Source organism: Glycine max, chromosome 3 (genome assembly GCF_000004515.6).
Source record: "Glycine max cultivar Williams 82 chromosome 3, Glycine_max_v4.0, whole genome shotgun sequence".
In the NCBI taxonomy this organism is placed as follows: domain Eukaryota; kingdom Viridiplantae; phylum Streptophyta; class Magnoliopsida; order Fabales; family Fabaceae; genus Glycine; species Glycine max.
In genome coordinates, this window is record NC_016090.4 from 9,645,179 (window position 1) to 9,664,952 (window position 19,774).

Here is a 19,774-nt window from a genome sequence, read left to right on the forward strand (position 1 = left end):
ATCCTTTCAAAAGGAAATGACGAGAGATATTCCAAGAGAACTTCATTGCCAAATGCTGTCTCAAAAGAAACTCTTGGGCGAACACTTGCAAATCTATTAAGAGTTCATCCATGGATTTTAATTGTAATATCCTTCTCTTCAAGAGAGAATTCCTTTTTTTCTTCTTATACAAAGAGATTGATTAAGGGACCGAGGGTCTCTTAAGTTGTAAGGAATTATGAACACAAAGGATGGGTTGTTCCTGTGTGGTTCAGACTTTGTAAAGGGATGTTACAAAGAGAAAGGAAAATCTCAAGTGGATTGCTTGAGTACGGGATGTAGGCACAGAATTTTCCGAACCAGTATAAAACCGTGTTTGCATTCTCTCTTCCCTTGTCTCATTTATTTTGTTGCAATCAATTTTGTCTTGCATGATTAAAGAACATTATTAAATTGATTGTTGCTGCTTCTTTTGTATTCTGAGTTTATCTCATTTAGAAGGGGGTTAAAAGTTTTTTAGTGAGAAATTAATTCACCCCTTCTTAAGATAACTGAGGCCACATTTGTCCAACAAAGAACTCTCTCAAGATATGCAAAATAAATTTGAAATGTCAATGATGGGTGAGTTAAATTTTTTTCTTGGGCTGCAAATAAAGCAAATGAAGAATGGAATATTTATCAGTCAATCAAAATATTGGAAAGACCTAATTAATAGGTTTGGGATGGAAAATGTTAAACACATGGCTACTCCTATGAGTACTGCTTGATATCTGGATAAAGATGAAACCAGTTAGTCAATAGACATAAAGAAATATAGAGGTATGATCGGATCTCTTCTTTATTTATTTGCAAGTAGACCTGATATAATGTTTACTGTTTGTATGTGTGCAAGATTTCAAGCAAATCCTAAAAAATCTCACCTTAGTGCAGTTAAAAGAATCATGAGATACTTATTAGGCACTATCAATCTAGGATTATGGTATCCTAAGAATTCCTCTTATAATCTAATAGGATACTTTGATTCTAATTTTGCCAAATGCAAACCTGTCGTTTTATTGGCTCTGCTCTAGTATAATGGCATAGTATAAAACATAATAGTGTTGCTTTATCCACTGCTGAGGCGGAATATATTTCTGCTGGAAGTTGTTATGCATAAATACCTTGGATGAAATGATAACTTTCTGACTATGGATTAATCCTTGATCATATTCCCATTCGATGTGATAACACGAGTACAATCAATCCATCTAAAAATCCTATTTTGCACTTGAGAACCAAGCATATTGAAATTAGACATCATTTCTTGAGAGATCATGTTCGAAAAGGGCATTGTGTACTAGAATTTGTTGACACAAAGAATCAGTTAGCTGATATCTTTATAAAACCTCTCCCTAAAGAAACTTTCTTTGCTATTAGAAGAGAATTAGGACTCTTAGATATAAATAACATAGATAAATAGATATTTTGTTTGTCTATTTTTTATTATTTTTCTTATGATTGTTAACTTTTGATTGAGTTTTGATTATTTGTTTTGCTTGAGTTTTGATTGTCTTTGATGATTGTGTTTTATAGTTTATTGATTACTTTTTTATGATTTTTTTTTACTAAGTTTTGATGATTGTTTTTGCTTTAGTTTTGATTGTCTTTGATGATTGTGTTTGATAGTTATAATGATTATTGATTGCTTTTGATGATTGTTTTTTATTGAGTTTTGATTGTCTTTGAAAGTTATGATGATTGTTGATATTATATATTTTGATTATTTATACTGAATATGTATTTTTGTGGGTGCAAAATAGTTAGTTGTAATGCTTATTTCACTTGAAAATCCATGTTTTAGGCTCCTGTAATCGATTACCACTCCCTATAATCGATTACCATAGAACAAGTCCCTATAATCGAATACAATAGGTTGTAATTGATTACCAAAGGGGTTTTGGCCGCTGTAGGATACACCAATAATCGATTACAGCTCGTATCTAACTATAAATACTGTATTTTCTCTCTCCTTGCGCAGACCATCTTCTTCCTCATTCTTCTTGACGGCGCCCTCCATTCCTAAAACTTCAAATCTTCATATCTTTCTCATTTATTGTCCAAATCACTTTAAACAAAGTCCTAATTTCATATTTTTCAATTCTTTACAAACATCACCAATCAGAATCTGCAGAAATAGTCTCAAATGACAGAACCATCAAGGAATTGAAATGGTTCATCCTCCACAACCACCGCTGTAGGACAACGCCGCCACGACACAACCGGTGACCCACCAGTACCACCTAATCCTTCTTTTTCTTCTCAATGGTTATTGACTCTATTTTCTTCAAATGAACAACATCAAAGGTACTATTCCCTATTCTCAAATCGTGTCATTCTCAATCCTAAATATCTAGACATAGAATTCTTTGATGGGGAAACTTTTTATTGTTATCAAGTTTTTCAAAATTCGGAGTTAGTTGATTTTATGTCTCTAAAATTTCCGTTCTATCTTGAATTAGTTTGATTCTTTTATAATAATTTGCAAATTTAGGATGGATCCATTTTCTTTGAGGTGCATAAAATACCCATTGTTATTGATCAATCTCTATTTTATTCTTTGACAAAATTGAGTAGTCAGTGTTCCGTTTGAGGGCACTCTAGTTGATGATTGGAAGCATATCTATTATAGTCATGATGCTCATAAAATGGTCTCTAATGACCATGCTGATATGATCGGCAGATTGCTTGCTGGTTCATTCCCCTTTGAATGTCACATTTTGCATTATATTCTTTGTCGAGTTTTGCTTCCACATTCCACAAATCTTGCTTAGGCCTTTAAGGAGGATTTAATTTTGCTATGGGCTCTTCAAACCGGTCGCCAAATTGACTGAGTCCATCTTGTTAAGTACCGTATGCATAAAGTATTATGGGCCAATGCATCTTTTCCTTATCCTCATCTTGTCACTCTATTTCTTTAGCATTTTAATGTTCCTTTAGAGGATGAACCTTTTGTTAAGGTCAAACATTTATTTGCTATTGGTGCTAGTGTTGTTGCCTCCTTTGGATAGCGAAAGGATGTGGATGTGCGTAAACACAACCTTCCACCTCCAATTCCTGAAGACCACATGAGCTTAGGTATCTTCGGGCTTAAACACAACCTGCCAACACCCTCCCCGCCACCGCAATGGGATTCCTCATCTTCCTTATTGAATGACGTTCTCACTGAGCTTAGGTATCTTTGGGCTTTCGCCGGTGATCATTTCAATGCTATAGACTCACGCATCACGCGTCTTGAAGACGACATGAGCTTCATTCATCGTTTCTTTGATCCTCCTGCAGATCCATAGAAGTTTCTTTTACATCCTACTTTTATCTAGTATTATAAGTCATTAATTTTTTGGACAATTTACTATTTCAGCCTTGTATTTGGCTTTGGATATTTTAGCACTTGGTTCCTTTGTGCTTGCTTTAGACACTTAGCACTTGGTTATTTCGTGTTTGCTTTGGATATTTCGCACTTGGTTATTTTATGTTGCTATGGATGATTAGCTTTTGATTATTTTGTGATGATTGCTTTGGATTTTCTGGCTTTGTTATTTTGTCTGGTATTTTTGACTTTTTAATGTTGCCAAAGGGGGACAGAAACTCAAGAAAACGGGTAGACTATTTTTTCTAAACATAGGAAATAAATTGAAAAATTAAGTGGGAGTAAGGGTGAGTTCTCGCCTTGCAAATAGAATATCTTTTAATCATGGTTTTATATAGCTGTCATCATCAAAACGATGGAGAATGTGATTGCATATGCTGTATAAAGGTTTTGATGATGCCAAAGATTGAAGCAATTCAAAGTTTACTACAAGTTCAAGACAAGATTAAGAGAAAGAATTCATAAAAGTCCATTATTTTTTAATAGAATATCTTAAAAGATTGCAAAGGTTTGACCTTAAATGCTTAAATTTTCAAAATCTCTTATAAAAAGTTTTAAGTGTTTTTACACATTTTAAAATAGTATATTTCTCTATGGTAATCGATTACTAGAAGCTATAATCGATTACCCAAAGCAAAATTTAATTTTGCAAAGTTTTCAGAAAGTTTGAATTTGAATTTTAAAGGTTGTAATCGATTATCGCCTTTGTGTAATCGATTAACAGTAGCGAAATTTTTTAAAATTCAAACTGAAAAGACACGACTCCTCAATAATTAACTATGTAATCGATTACCAAAGATCTGTAATCGATTACCAGTGAGAAAATTTCAAAAAATAATTCTGAAAAGTCACATCCTTTCATGAGAGTTTGAAAAACCACCAAAGGCCTATAAATATGTGACTTGTGTTCGAAAATCTTCAATGTTTTTCAGAACTTCATTGTTTTATCCTCTCAAAAGAAAACCTTTGGCCAAACGCTTGCATATCAATTAAGGATTCTTTTAAGTTCTTCAAGTTGTATTATTCTTCTGTTAAAGAGAAGAAAAATATTTTGTACTTCAAAAACAAATTGTTGTTGTAATCAAGAGGAAGTGGGTCTGTTGATTTGTAAGTTTTTCTGAACACAAGGGAAAGGTATCCCTAGGTGGTTCAGAAGTTTTAAAGGAATTTACATGGATAGTGGAAATCTCAAGTGGATTGCTTGAGAACGGGACGTAGGCACAGAAAGTGGCTGAACCAGTATAAATTGAGTTTGCAATTCTCTCTTCCCTAATCTCATTTACATTATTGCGCTTTAATTTTATTTTTCACATTTAAAGAGCATCGAATAAATTGTTCATTGCTTCTTTTTCTGCATATTAAGTCTGCATATATCTTTTAAAGAGAGAATTAAAATTTGTTAGGGGAAAATTTTGAAACTTAATTCACCCCCGCCCCACTTAAGTCATTGAGACCACTTGTTTAAGAGCTGAAAATGAAAATTTTGAAATTTGAATTAAGTCGTGAAATGGTGGTATGAAGAACATGAGGAAGCTCAACATGGGTCTTTGAAGACGAGCTTCAGTAATGAGGAGCTGAATGCATTAAGATAAAGATTTTATGGTCGGTCTGGTTCAAAGGAAAAATATTTTTGAAACTCACATAATTTTTATAGGAGTGTTCATAGAAAAATACTTTGATGGTATGTTTTATTTTGGAAAAGAATCAAAGCAAATAAAAAGAAGCGAAAAGATAACAAAAAAAAGTAAAAATTTGGTATCTTGTTTTTCATATTTCAAATATTCATTTATTTGTTTTATGGTATCTAGAGCTTGGACTTTGATATGGGCTTTTTTTTTCTTCTCTTTTTCAATTCTTCGCTCTAAGAATTTAAGGCAGACTGAACTGGTTTTCATGGACTCGCAAACGGGAGGAAACTGATCAAATATGCAGTTTGGTGTTGAGAAACTTGTCCGATCGAACTACAAGTATTGGCGACTGTGCATTGAAGCTTTTCTCCAAGGGCAGGATTTATGGGATCTCATGGCAAAAAATGACATGAAAATGCCACCAGATACACCGGACACGATGGAGGCCCGACGAAAATGGAAGGTAAAATATGGGAAGATGTTGTTTGTTCTGAGAATGACGGTCAACAAGGAATTAATTGATCACATTAGAGATCTTGACACACCAAAGGATGTATGGGAGACACTAGAAAAACTCTTCTCCAAGAAAAATGTTGCTCGATTGCAGTTGCTGGAAAATGAACTTGCATCCACAGTGCAAGGTAATCTTACAATTGCTGAATACTTCTTAAAGATTAAAAATCTTTGTGCAGATCTGAGTGAGAAAATCAGTGAGGCAAGGTGAAGGAGATACATCATTAGGGGTTTGAAAAAGGAGTATTCTCCATTTATCATGTCCATTCAAAGATGGACCAACCAATCATCATTGGAGGAGTTACAAAATTTTCTCACAAATCAAGAAGCTTTTACATCCATAGAAGTTTCTTTTACATCCTACTTTTATCTAGTATTATAAGTCATTAATTTTCTGGACAATTTACTATTTCATCCTTGTATTTGGCTTTGGATATTTTAGCACTTGGTTCCTTTGTGCTTGCTTTAGAATATGAAACATCTCCAACAAAAAATGATTCTATATTTGATGTAGCTTGAGTCTTCTCCATCTCCACATCTTCATCTTCTTTTCCTAAAACTCAAAATAATAATAAATATTAGAATAAACTCAATTAAGAGATTAGAAGATAACAATTATTACACATTATTTACCTTGCATATCAAATCGTAGTAACCAATTTTTAGTACATATCAAGGCTTGCATGTTGTCAGCAAGAAGTCTAGTTCAATATTTTTTAAGCACCCGTGAGCCAATACTAAATACTGATTCGGAAGCCACCGTTGTAATTTGGATGCTTAAAATATCACAAGCCAATAGTGAAAGATCTGGAAACTGAGCTTGATTGTCCTTCCAATATTGCAAAACATCAAGATTGGGATGATATTTAGTTGAGATTTACCCACTTGTGACATATCTTGATCTTCAAATTGTATAAACTCCTACATTAATTCCACCAAAATAAAAAATAGTTAGTCAAAGTAAATAAGAATAAATGATTTGTAGTTAAAAAATTAAGAGAAACCTTGACTTACATCCATAACATCAACTTGAGCAATACTAATAGTACTAGTAATAACCATAGTCTCTTGTGATCAACCTTGACTTAAACCAACATTGCTTCTTGTTTCTTTGGAATAAATTTGAACATACTCATTATATAGAGTATACAACTTGTGCTCCATAACTTTCAACTTTGCTTGACAAGATATTGGATCAAGACCAAGTTTTGAATAACAATACTTCAAAAGTTTGATTTTAAAGCGTGGACCTAGAATGCACCCAAAGGAAAGCACATTGCTATAATCACTCCAATATTTATCAAACTTTGTTTTCATATCAATTTCCATTGTTCTAATCAACTCATCCTTATTACTCAAATTTTGAAGCAATAAACATTCAATTTTCCACACTTGCATGAATTACAAATTAGACGTTGGATAATAGGAACCAGATATCAACTCTGTGATTTAAAAAAAAGGACGCAAAAAATCACACATTTTTTGTCCTCTCTCCCATTCTTCATTAATAAGACAACTTGAATAGCTCCTATCATCAAATTCAAGACTACAAAAAGCACATCGATATACAAGGGCACTCTCAAGCATCATAAAAGTAGAATTCCACCTAGTAATGACATCTAAGCTCAAACCCATCTTTGTATGAATACCACCAACTTTTGCAACACAAGATTTAAAAACTTTCATTTTACCCTCTGATCCCTTAACATACTTAATGCTTTCCCTAATTTTTTTTACAGCAGGACCGACTACTTTCAACCCCTCTTGAACACTAAGGTTTAAAATGTGAGCACAACATCAGATATGAAAAAATTCACCACCACTTACTAAACCATTAGTATGCAAAAGTCTTTCCTTCAAATAGTCTTGCATTTTATCATTGGAAGAAGCATCATCTAGAGTTAATGAAAATATTTTCTGCTCAATCCCCCATTCTTCCAAAAAAAATCATATATAACTTTAGCCATCTCACGCCCCGGGTGTGGAGGAGGAAAATTAGAAAAATTAACCATTTTACCTTTCAACTTCCATTCTCTTTTATTGAGTATGATGATTATTGAGCATGATCTTCCATTCCCTAGTAGAATAAGCTTGACATCTGATGTGTGGACATCTTGTACTTCTGAGGTTATATTTCATTAACTGCGCATTATGTTGATGCAAATAGATCAAATATTGTAATAACTCTTTAAACCTTCTATGTTCAATAAAAGAGAATGGAAGATCATGCTCAATAATCATCATACATATACCACACTTTGATCTATTTTCATATTTCTTAATCTCCCAGCATGATCGAGAATAATATTTCCAACATCACTATTAGAACGCGTCTTCAAATATACATCACATTTCCCCATACGACGTTGTAAGGTTGAAGTCCCATTCTTATTGTCACCACCCACATAATCTTTCAAACAATATTTGCATTTACTCATCACTTTTCCATCACTATGCATAACAGGTTTCTCAAAATAATTCCACATATGTGATGAATAATTTCTAGCCCTCTTTTTTGACATTTTAGACTCAATAGGTTCATCTTCATGAATAACATTTCCATGCAGATCCACATCAATACTCTCATTGTCATTCTCATCAATATTAACTTCAAAAGAATCCATATTTAAAATTTGAAATAATAAAATTAAATGAACTCAATTCTAAATTCAAATAAATCACACAAAAACTCAATTCATCTTGCCCATAACTTGCAGATCAAGAATTTCGTGGTTCATTCCCTTATCCCACGATTTTATTATATAATAATAATTAAAGAATCACTAGTAATAGAGAACATATTAAAGAATCAACTAAGTATAATTCAGTTGAAAGGAAATAAATAATTGACAAGTGAAGTGTGATGGGTGTAGTAAGTTTGTGAAAAAAAAAGTATCTCTGCAACAGAATTGAGAAAGAAAACATAGAATTGAAGAAGAAAGTACTTGAAAGTAAGAAAGTACATAGAGTGTGAACAACTGTAAATGCTCAATGATGGAATAAAATTGAATGCTATTTTTCTCAATTTTGAAGAAAATTGATCATACTGTGATTTATTAAAAGAACATATTTTGCCATGAATCACAAATATTAAAAGAAGGAACGTGAATAAGATAGGATAACATCACAAACAACAGAGAAAAGAAACTTGTCAACATGATCACATAGGCTTCCGTTGCAACAGGTCATCAAGTTCTTTTTTCACTTCTTTTATCAATTTCCACCACATTTCCCCTATTTATACAGTCTATATCCGAGATTATAAATAAAGATTATGAATAGTTTATCCGTATTTAGATTTTCTCTACAAAATATACTGCCAGTTCAACTACATGTCTCGTGCAAAAAAGAAAAGAAAATATTAGCTCTGTTTTCATTTTGCAATTTCTATCCTTTTGGTGTTGTCAGGCTCAAACTAAAATTTTGAAATTGTTAATAGATTTCATCTCGCATGCTCTAATTCTATGTTAATATAATATAATTAATTAATGCATCAAAAAATGTAAAATACCAAAACAAAAACATGTGAAAAATATAAAAAAAAAACTGGCTTTTGTTAATGTCCTTCAAGAAAGAAAAATGCAGAGAGAAGATAGAAATATCAGCTGCAAATGTTGCAGTTGTTTCTTAAGCGCAATGGAAAAATTGAAATGTATATCTACATGTAGGAAGCTGATAGGAGCAAGGTACTTGAACAAAGGTTATAATATATGGCCTATGCCGGAGTTGATGCAAAATCTAACCTTACACTAAACACAACACGAGACTATGAGGGTCATGGATCTCACACACTATCAACAAACAACAAACAACAATTGGAGGAAGCTTTGTTCCTGAGGCCATGAAGCCGACAAAGGGAATAAAGCAATGAAGCCGAGGGTTAAAATAAAAAAAAGAGGTGTGAGCAGCGGATCAAAAGTTATAGATTTTTCACATTTTTCTTTTATTTTAAGAGTACAACAACAATGAATCAGCCCCAACAAAAATAGGATAAAAACAAATTCTAGAGAGAGAAGAGATGTACTTTGCATGGTGGCATGGTGGTGAGCCGAGGCTGTGCTGCTATGGTGTGTCGCGTGACTGCGTGAGCATGAGTCGCGTTCTATTTTCCTTGAAAGGGAAAGAGTCGTGTTACTGCACGCGTGCATGAGTGCGTGGTGGAGAAGAACCGTGAGGAGAAAAAATGTTTTTAGCCTGCTACATCCACAAGTCTGTGAAGAGAAGAAGAAAGAAAAGTTTAAAGTGGAAGAGAGAAAATCAAACCTAATGTAACTGGGTCACACAGATCAAACCTAATGCGGACAACCTGCGGACCCCTCAGGCCAAACCCGCATAGTCCATGGATTAAGCGGGGCGGGCCCAAAAATATGACATAACCATGGATTGTTTAAAAAAATTGGTTTCTCGAGCTCTGCGCGGGTTCCGCCGGCCAATCCATGGACTTGGGCTTGTTTACCCACCCCTAGTAACAGGGAACAATCAAGCTTCCTCTGAAATGCGTCATCACAATGGAGACAGAGTCATAGTCACTGTTGACAACACAACACAACACATCCTGTTGTGAAGGAGGGAACTGTAAAGATCAATGCTGGCAACAATGAAGTTCAGCTGAGTGACGTCTATCATGTTCTTGGCTTAAAGAAAAATGTCATTTATGTCTCACAAATCACTAGCTCAGGCAAGGATCTTTTTTTTGGCCCCAATAGCGTCAAAATCCTGAATGATGTGAGAAATATTGATGCTGACATCATATTGGAAGAAAAAAGGAAGGATTCTTTGTTTGTTTTATCTGCAGGAGAGGCATATGTCAAAAGAACCAGCCAAGTTGGTAGTCCTACCCTGTGGCATGCTAGACTTGGGCATGTAGACTATCAAATGCTACAAATTATAGCATCTAATAAGCTTATTTGTGGGCTTCCAGAATTGAAATAGGTGAAGGAGGAAGTTGTTTGCCAAGGATGTCAATTTGGTAAGGCTTACAAGCTTCCATTTAAAAGTTCCAACAGAGAAAGAACCATTCCTTTCGAACTTATACACACAGATCTAATGGGGTCGACAAAAACACCTAGTTATAGTGGATGTAAATATACTATGGTACTAGGGGATGATTACACTCGATATACTTGGTTGTATTTCCTAAAGGAGAAAAGTGAAGTTACACATAAGTTTGTTATTTTCTCTGACATGGTGGAGAAGGAGTTTGATGCAAAAATCAAATGCTTGAGGAGTGACAATGGAGGTGAGTTCAACTCAACAGATTTCACAGTTTTTTGTCATGAAAAAAGGGATCCAAAGGCAATTTACTTGTCGAGATACACTGCAGCAAAATGCAGTGGCTGAAAGGAAATTAGCTCATCTAACTTCAGTGAGCTTGTCATGGATACATGACAAAAATCTGCCTCGTGAGTTATAGGCAGAAGCAATTCAATGTGCTTGTCATGTAATCAACAAGTTGCCTCCATGGACAGGCAAAGAGAAATCTCCATTTGAACTACTCTATGGGGATAAACCAGTAGTGGATTATTTTCGAGTCTTTGGAGCCATCTTCTATGTACATATTCAAAAGACAATAAGAAGAAAATTAGATTCAAAAGCCAAGAAATGCATCTCTGTTGGTTATGCCCTTATAGAAAAGGGTGGAAATGTATGGATCCAATCACTAAGAAATTTGTTACATCTCGAAATGTAGTATTTGATGAGATTTCTTCTTAGAAAGCTGAAGAAGAGGTTGTCTCAACTGATGAGTTCAGAGGAGAAGTGCAACCAATTGCAGATGTAGATGAGCAATGAGTTACTAACGTAGAGCAACAAGGAGAGGAAAGCATTGAGTCAGCTGAAATAGATGCAGAAGAAGTAAGAAGGTCCGATAGAAGAAAAAAACCTCCAACATATTTAAAAAAAATTAATTATATTTTCCCCTTGTAATTTATTAATCAGAATCCTCAGGCCACAACATTCATCTTTACTTTAGTAACAGGACCCTAAATTATTGAACTTTGACTGCAGAGCCGCTATGTAGCACGAATACCTTTGGTAGTTTGGTACAGTTGCCGCAGGCATGTATGCTTTCAAGGGAAACGAATTCTCTCTATTTTCTTTTTTGTTCATCTCTTTTATTTTTATGTTTTTAGAAAAATAAATCAAAAGATGCATACTTTATGAGAATTCAAGATGAAGTAACACTAATTTTCTCAGAAAAATTCTATTCTTCTGAGAGATGTTATGAATAAATCTTCTAAGATGCCTTTTTAAAAATCACTATCACTATGGTATGACATACAGCAAAAGCGCTATCTATTGCCCATGAAACTCCTAGTACTATACAGATTAACAGAAGTGGCCAAAACTGAAATTCAGCTAAAGTACTATACAGACGATATTTCCGATGCTTTGGAATCCAGTTCTTCTTGAGGATTATTAAGAAATTCAGCTAAAGTTGGCACTTCAAAGTCAAACCTGGGGTTCCTCATTTGGCTCGGCAAGTTGATCTTCCTCTGTTATTTTCTGAAGTTCTACATTCTCCCAATCTTCGAGAACAACTATTCTATTCTTAGTTTCCCAAGTGTGGATCAATCGATCCAACCCTGGCTGCCAAATAATATCCCCCCCTTCTCCTTTCAGTATGAACTTATACTGGAATGTTTGTCCAGCAGGCATATCCTGATTACACAAAGGAAGCATATACAACATTTATAAAAGTTTTTGATCCAACAATATTTTCAAATTCTGAACAGATTTTACTCACCAGCTCCACAGCCCATACATGTCCTTCAGACCATGTCATGGGTAATGCCTCTAAAGGGTCCCATGAACCAAGCACAGGACCACCTCCAACTATAAGAAACTGTTCACCAAAATTACAAGTCTTTTGTAACTGGAACGATACACGAACAAACTTTGATTCATCTGCACAACAAATTACAATGTTGGGATTTTGAGTTCCACGGCATATATATGTAGTAGGAAAAATACAAAAGGTCATTAGAACCCACTTGTTTGTTCACTCTGTTGAGCCTGAGGCTCCACAGTTTCCAAGTCCACCTGCAACATTTTATTCGGGCCAAGAGACTGTCTCATCAAACATGCCAAAATCTTGTACGTTCTCAATTTATTTAATGTAAATACAACAACTAGACAACCATTTCTTAACGAATTTCCCCACATAACAGAAAAGCCAATTAGTTTGGGAACAAAACATGGATTTAGATCTTTAAATACTTTTAGTGTTGTTCTGCAATCAGAATTTGACTCTTTTAGTGTTGTTCTCCAATCAGAATTGGAGTTTTAATTAGGTAATCTATGCTAATTCTTAATGCAAAATTTATAACACGAATTATTGAGGTGAAACTCCAACTCCAATTGAAAACCAGTACTAAAAGTATTAAGAAATTGCATATAAGTTTTGTCTTTCATTTGGCTCATATCCTCTTGAATTATACAAAATCATTGAAATAAATTCTCAAGACAGTAAAGAGGCTCCACCAGTAACACCAAAGCAACAGAGAAAACTTCAAACCCGAAATATGCTGGAAAGAATCGTACCAAGCTATAAAAACAAAGTAAATTGTTGAAGTCGCCAAACATTTCAAGAAATAACCATTCCCATAAAAGGGAAACAAAAAAAGAAAGTGAAAACGGAATCAGAACCAAGAAGTCTAGCATAGCAGTAATACGAAATGTTTCGTAACAAGTTTTGGATCTACGCATACTCATACAAAAGGGAGAATATTTAGCGTGTAAAAAGAAACCAAAAGGTGAGAAGAAACTGGGCAAGCTACTAGGAAACACGAAATTTCAGAAAAAGGAAAGAAGAAAAAAAAACAAGAAAAGAAAAAGAAGCATATTTTGAGAACCCAACAAGAATCACCCCCACTTGAAAGCAATCATGTTCCTAACATGCAAACAAGAAACACCCCAAGAAGACCAAGAACAAACAAAAGAATTATGATAGTTCCAACAAAGAAAAACAAAAATGTGAAACTAAGCATAGAAAAAAAAAAGAAGCAAACCTGGTCCTTTGGTGGCACTGCATGAACAGGGTAAAGATCATTGTTTCGAACCAGTTTCAGGAGCAATAAATTCCATCCCTTTTTCTCATTTTTGGAACGAATGGTGAAGCAGAATTCTGGTCTATCAGAAACACAAAGGGGAACTCTGGGAGAGAAGGGTCCTAGAGTCTCGACCATGGCCTTAGAACAAGAGCTTGTGAGGGCTTTCATCATTGGTGAAGTTTGTTGTGCCACACAACAATGAGTTTCTGGGGTGAGAGTGAGACACTGGTTTGGTTTTTAGTTCCTTTCTTCGATCGCTTTAGTAGTTGAGAATCTTGAATCTATCTGGTGCTGACGGTGAGGGTCGTTTTATATAGTGGTGGGGTTTACGCAGTTTGTTTATCCACGTGTATGTGTCATGTGGACAGGAGGTGGCATCACTGGAATTGGTTCACGGTTTTTTAAGTGAAATACTATTGCTATATTTTTTATTTTTCTAAATATTTTAACACTTTTGTTTTATAAAAATTTAAACTTCTATTTTATATTTTAATAAAAGAGAAAATAGATTATGTATTAAAAATATAGAATATTTTTACACTGTCATTCAATTACATTTTATAAATAATTATGTTTCATAATTTTTTTAACTTTTAGAATAAATATTTTAGAAGTGATATATATTTGATTTTTTTTTATTAATTGATATGTAAATCTATTTTAGACCGAAAATACATAATCATTAAATTATCAATAATAAAATTATGTTATTAGTTTCTCATAAGAAATTAAAATCATGTAATTTTTATAAAAAATAAATAAAACTATATTTAGAGAAGTTTTGGGGAAAAAAAATATATTTACATTATTTTTACACTATTATTTATGATAAAAATGGAAATAAAATGAGATTGATCTTTTTACCTTTTTAACATAAAAGATAAATATGATAATAACAAAAAAATTGCAACAAGTGTTTGAAAAATATATTGACTCAGAAAATAAACGTAACATGTTTTTGGTATAAGTATATATTCAAAATAGTAACAATTTTACAAGAGTCTCAGTCCTTGTTTGACATAAATATGCAGAGGTTTAATTTGAGGAATTGTAGTGAAAGACTGAAATGACCACATAAAAGAATAGCTGCCAAAAATTTAGATGAGGTTAATGAAGTAATTTTGATTTTACATTTCTTTATCATTTGGATAGAAGATAAAAATAATAGATAATATATAATAAATAAAAGATAGATAATAGATAACGGTTGAAATGTATGCATAGGTGAACCATTTTTTTCTTAGATTTTGCAATAGTTTAGTGTTTATTTTGTTGCGTAAATGACATCGAATATATATACTGGACTGACATATATAACACTTGCTAATCCAGCATTTATTCTAAACAAATTGAACATTTATTGATAAAAAATTAATTATTTTCCCAATACCCCTCAAGGCTCAAGTTTCTCCACAACTTTTTCTTCGACATTAACCTTATAACGGTAATGTTTAACACATAACAAGATATAGACGAGATTAATCGAAGCTAACCCAGCCACGAGGAAGTAATAGTAGTCCAATCTTCCAGCATTGATGTCATCATTCAACCAATCAATTCCATCATGCTTTCGAGTCAGTTGGTGCACAACATTAACCGCCAAGGTTCCAACATAAATTGAAAATGCCACCACAAGATATTGCAAAGAGTTTCCTATCCTTTTCATTTTATCTGGTGACTCAGTGCTGTAGAACTGATTGTGTCCAACAAGTGTAAAATCTCACATTGCACTCATGAGTGCACCATGTGAAATAGCCACACCCCTTGTTTGTCACTCCACCAAGCCAGCACTTACCATTGTGAGAATTGAACACACATCACCAATGATGATTGGGGAGCAAGCCTATGGTGATTAGGGCCACCATGTTGTGTTATGGGAATCAAGCAGAGAATGCCTAAAGCCCGGATTGGAAGCACTTTGATCAAACATTTGACTTCTTCCATTTGTTGAATGTTGCAAATCCTCCAGGGATTCTTCACACAATCTTCTGTGTTGAGATCGTTGTCCTGTATAAGGTTTAGAAACATTAAGAATAATTATGGTCTCATCAAACTTTCTATTTTGCGAAGGGAACTCTATTTGTAGGCCTCCTATATTCAATGGTGTGGGTTATCATTACTGGAAAACCCGTATGCAAATCTTCATAGAGGCTATAGATTTAAACATTTGGGAAGCCATTGAATTCGGTCCTTACATCCCTACTATGATAGTAGGAAATGCAACTATAAAAAAAACCTAGGGAATAATGGGATGAAGAAGAAAGGAAAATGGTACAATATAAATTAAAGGTAAAAAACATAATTACATCTACATTAGGCATGGATGAATATTTTAGAGTATCAAACTACAAGAATGCAAAAGAAATGTGGAATACCTTACAAGTAACCCATGAAGGAACAACTGATGTAAAAAGATCTAGAATAAATACCCTAACCCATGAATATGAATTGTTTAGAATGAATCAAAATGAAACTATACAAGATATGCAAAAGAGATTCACACGTATAGTAAATCATCTTGCATCATTAGGAAAGATATTTCCTAATGAAGATCTTATTAACAAAGTTTTGAGATGTTTAAGCAGGGAATGACAACCAAAGGTAACGACAATTACAGAATCAAGAGACCTTACTAACATGTGTCTTGCAACTCTTTTTGGAAAGCTTCAGGAACACGAAATGGAACTCATGAGACTAAATCAACATGAAGAAAATGACAAGAAAAAGAAAGGAATCACACTTAAAGCTTTATCTTCAATTCAAGAAGAAAGTGATAAAGAAGACTTGAATGAAATAGAAGAGATGATGATTTTAGTTTCTTCGGAAAGAAATTCAATAAATTCCTAAGAAACAAAGAAAATTAAAGAAGACCAAACTTCAAACCAAAGAAAAGAGGAGAGGATTCATCTTTTTTTCCAAAGTGTTATAAATGTAATCAACCAGAACATCTGAGAGTTGATTACCCGAGTTTCAAGAAAAGAATGGAAAGATCAGAGAGGAAAACCTTCAATGATAAGAAAGCAAATAAAGCTTATGTCACTTGGGAAGATAACAATATGGATTCATCCGAAGAAGAGGTAACATATTCTAACAATAACTTATCTATTTCCTTTGATGAACTTCAAGATGCATTCACTAATTTACATAAAGAATCAGTCAAACTTGCAAAACTTGTTTCATTTTCCAAGAAAACTATTTCAAACTTAGAAAAGGAAGTTTTGAAATTAAATTAAGAATTAGAAAATCTTAGAACTAAAGTCAAAACTTTAAAACCAATTGACACAAATCAATCTTATACCATAAAAGTAATACAAGATAGAAAAGAAGCATCTAACTCATGTAATTGTTGTAGCAAGTTTATAGAAGAAATCAAGGATCTGAAAAATTCTCTTGTCAAATTTACTATTGGCAAAAATAATTTAGATATTATACTAGGAAAGCAAAGATGTGTTTGATAAGGCTGGATTAGGATATCGACATGATAAAAAACAAAAATTATATAAAAATTTATTTTCATATACTCAAAAGAATAGTTCTCCTTTCTTAACATGTTTTTACTGTGGAAAGAAATGACATAGAGCATCTACATGCTATTTTAGGAAAAATAGTAATAATATTAAAATTATATGGGTTCCAAAAGGATCTTTTATCAAAACTGACATTCAAGGACCTAAGAAAGTTTGGGTACCTAAGTCATAAACATGATTATATAGGATTCTTTGAAGAAGAGTTGGTACATTGATACCAGATACTATAAACACATGATTGGAGATGCATCAAAGTTTACTTATATTTCTCCCAAGAATAGAGGACATGTGACTTATGGCGACAACAATAAAGGTAGAATCCTTGGAGTCAGAAAACTAGGTACGAATTCATCTACCTCCATTGAAAATATTCTACTTGTTGATGGTCTTAAGCATAGTCTACTAAGTGTTAGTCAATTATGTGTTAAAGGCTATCTAGTATCATTTAACTCTCGTAATTGTGTTATTGAAAACAAACATGATAGAAATATAAAACATATAGGCTTTAGATCAAATAATGTATACATGATAAATTTAGATAAAACATCAAATCATGATCAATGTTTTCTTAGTAAAGATGATGATTCTTGGTTATGGCATAGAAGAATTGCCCATATAAACATGGAACATTTAAATAAACTAATTTCTAAGGATTTAGTTATTGGTTTACCAAAACTTAAATTTGAAAAAGATAGATTATGTGATGCTTGTCAAAAAGGAAAACAAGTAAGGGTTTCCTTCAAATCAAAGAATATTATGTCTACAACTCAACCCTTACAACTTTTGCATATGGATCTTTTTGGCCCCTCTAGAACTATGAGTTTTGGAGGAAACTACTATGCTCTTGTTACAGTTGATGATTACTCAAGATTCACATGGACATTATTTCTCAGTCATAAAAGAGATGTTTTTCATGCTTTCAAGAAACATGCTAAAATCATTCAAAATAACAATAGAACTATGATCATTAAAGAATATATTCATGTTGCTTTTGATGAAATTAACCCAATTAGGCCATGAAAGGAAATTCTTGATGATATTTTAGATTCTTTAGAAGGTATACATATTCTTGGTGAAGAGCACAAAGGAAAAGGAAAGGAAAATGATGAAGACTTTCAAATTGATGAAACAAAAACAAGTACAGATCTTCCAACAGAATGAAGAACTTCAAGATACCATCGTTAGTGACATATCTAAAGGGGTAACAACTAGACACTCTCCCAAAGATGTTTGCAATAATATGGTTTTTGTTTCTTTAATTGAACCTAAAAATTTAAAACAATTCATAATTGACGAACACTGGATTATAGCTATGCAAGAAGAGTCAAATCAGTTTGAAAGAAATAAAGTTTGGGAATTCGTTGACAAACCCGATAATCATCTAGCTATAGGAACTAAATGGGTATTCAAAAACAAATTGGATTAACATGGAATAGTAATTAGAAATAAGGCTAGGCTAGTGGCCAAAGGATATAATCAAAAAGAAGGAATAGATTATGAGGAAACTATGCTCCAGTAATTAGAATGTTATTAGCTTTTGCATCCATAATGGACTTTAAACTCTATCAAATGGATGTTCAAAGTGCCTTTTTAAATGGTTTTATCCAAGAAGAAGTATATGTGTATCAACCACTTGGCTTTGAAAGCTCAGAAAAGCCCAATCATGTCTTTAAATTGAAAAAGACTTTATATGGTTTAAAACAAGCCCCTAGGGCTTGGTGTGAACGTTTGAGTAAATTTCTTTTAGAAAAAGGTTTTTCAAGAGGAAATGTTGATACCACCCTTTTTATTAAAAGAAAATTGAATGATATATTCTTAGTACAGATATATGTTGATGATATCATTTTTGGGTCAACTAATGATTCTCTTTGCAAAAAATGGTAATGTATGAGTACATGAATTTTGATGATGCCAAAGAAGAATCAAACAAGGCCGCTTCAAAGGATAAGCATTTGCTTCAAGATTAATTCAACAAACAAAGCCTTGTTTCAAGATTCACTAAAGATCAAGTCTTGCCTCAAAACAAAGGGTTTCAAAGTCATGCAAGGCTCTGGTAATCGATTACCATAAGGGAAGAATGAAAAAGACCTATTGAAAAGGGTTATGAATTTGAATTTTGAACATGTAATCGATTACCATATATTTGTAATTGATTACCAACAATGAAACTCCTGAAATTCAAATTAAAAAGTCATGACCCTTCAAATTATAACTGTGGAATCGATTACTAGTGGAGAGTTTTCAGAAAATCTGACAAGAGTCACATCTTTTGATTGGACTTGTAAATGGCCATCAAAGGCCTATAAATAGGTGGCTTGGGCATGTATTTTGTAGAGAGAGTTTTGCTTGTTCAAAATGTCTTATCCTCTCAAAAGGAAATGAAGAGAGATATTTCAAGAGAACTTCATTGCCAAATGCTCTCTCAAAAGAAACTCTTGGGCAAACACTTGCAAATCTATTAAGAGTTCATCCATGGACTTCAATTGTAATATCTTTCTCTTCAAGAGAAAATTCCTCTTCTTTCTTCTTATACAAAGAGACTCATTAAGGGACCGAGGGTCTCTTAAGTTGTAAGGAATTCTGAACACAAGGGTGTAGAAGCAAGCTTCATGATGTTGAATCAAGTTGATTCAAGAAGTTTTGATAATGACAAAGATGATGACAAAAAAC

The 19,774-nt window shown here is 33.3% G+C and overlaps 1 protein-coding gene and 1 long non-coding RNA gene across 2 annotated transcripts; both read right to left on the reverse strand.

The window, feature by feature from the left end:
* Positions 1 to 5,657: 5,657 nt before the first annotated feature.
* Positions 5,658 to 7,537, reverse strand: LOC121174667 (uncharacterized). The gene is made up of 3 exons (XR_005890929.1): positions 6,541 to 7,537; positions 6,160 to 6,447; positions 5,658 to 6,079 (listed from the first exon to the last, which is right to left on the reverse strand). It is a non-coding gene; the product is annotated as an uncharacterized lncRNA (long non-coding RNA).
* Positions 7,538 to 11,746: 4,209 nt separating this feature from the next.
* Positions 11,747 to 13,874, reverse strand: LOC100801684 (uncharacterized). The gene is given in 5 exon segments (XM_041014410.1): positions 11,747 to 11,978; positions 11,980 to 12,186; positions 12,272 to 12,432; positions 12,519 to 12,567; positions 13,536 to 13,874. Coding segments are annotated over 5 exon segments (717 nt in total). The 5' UTR covers positions 13,749 to 13,874; the 3' UTR covers positions 11,747 to 11,891.
* Between the last annotated feature and the right edge of the window lie 5,900 nt (positions 13,875 to 19,774).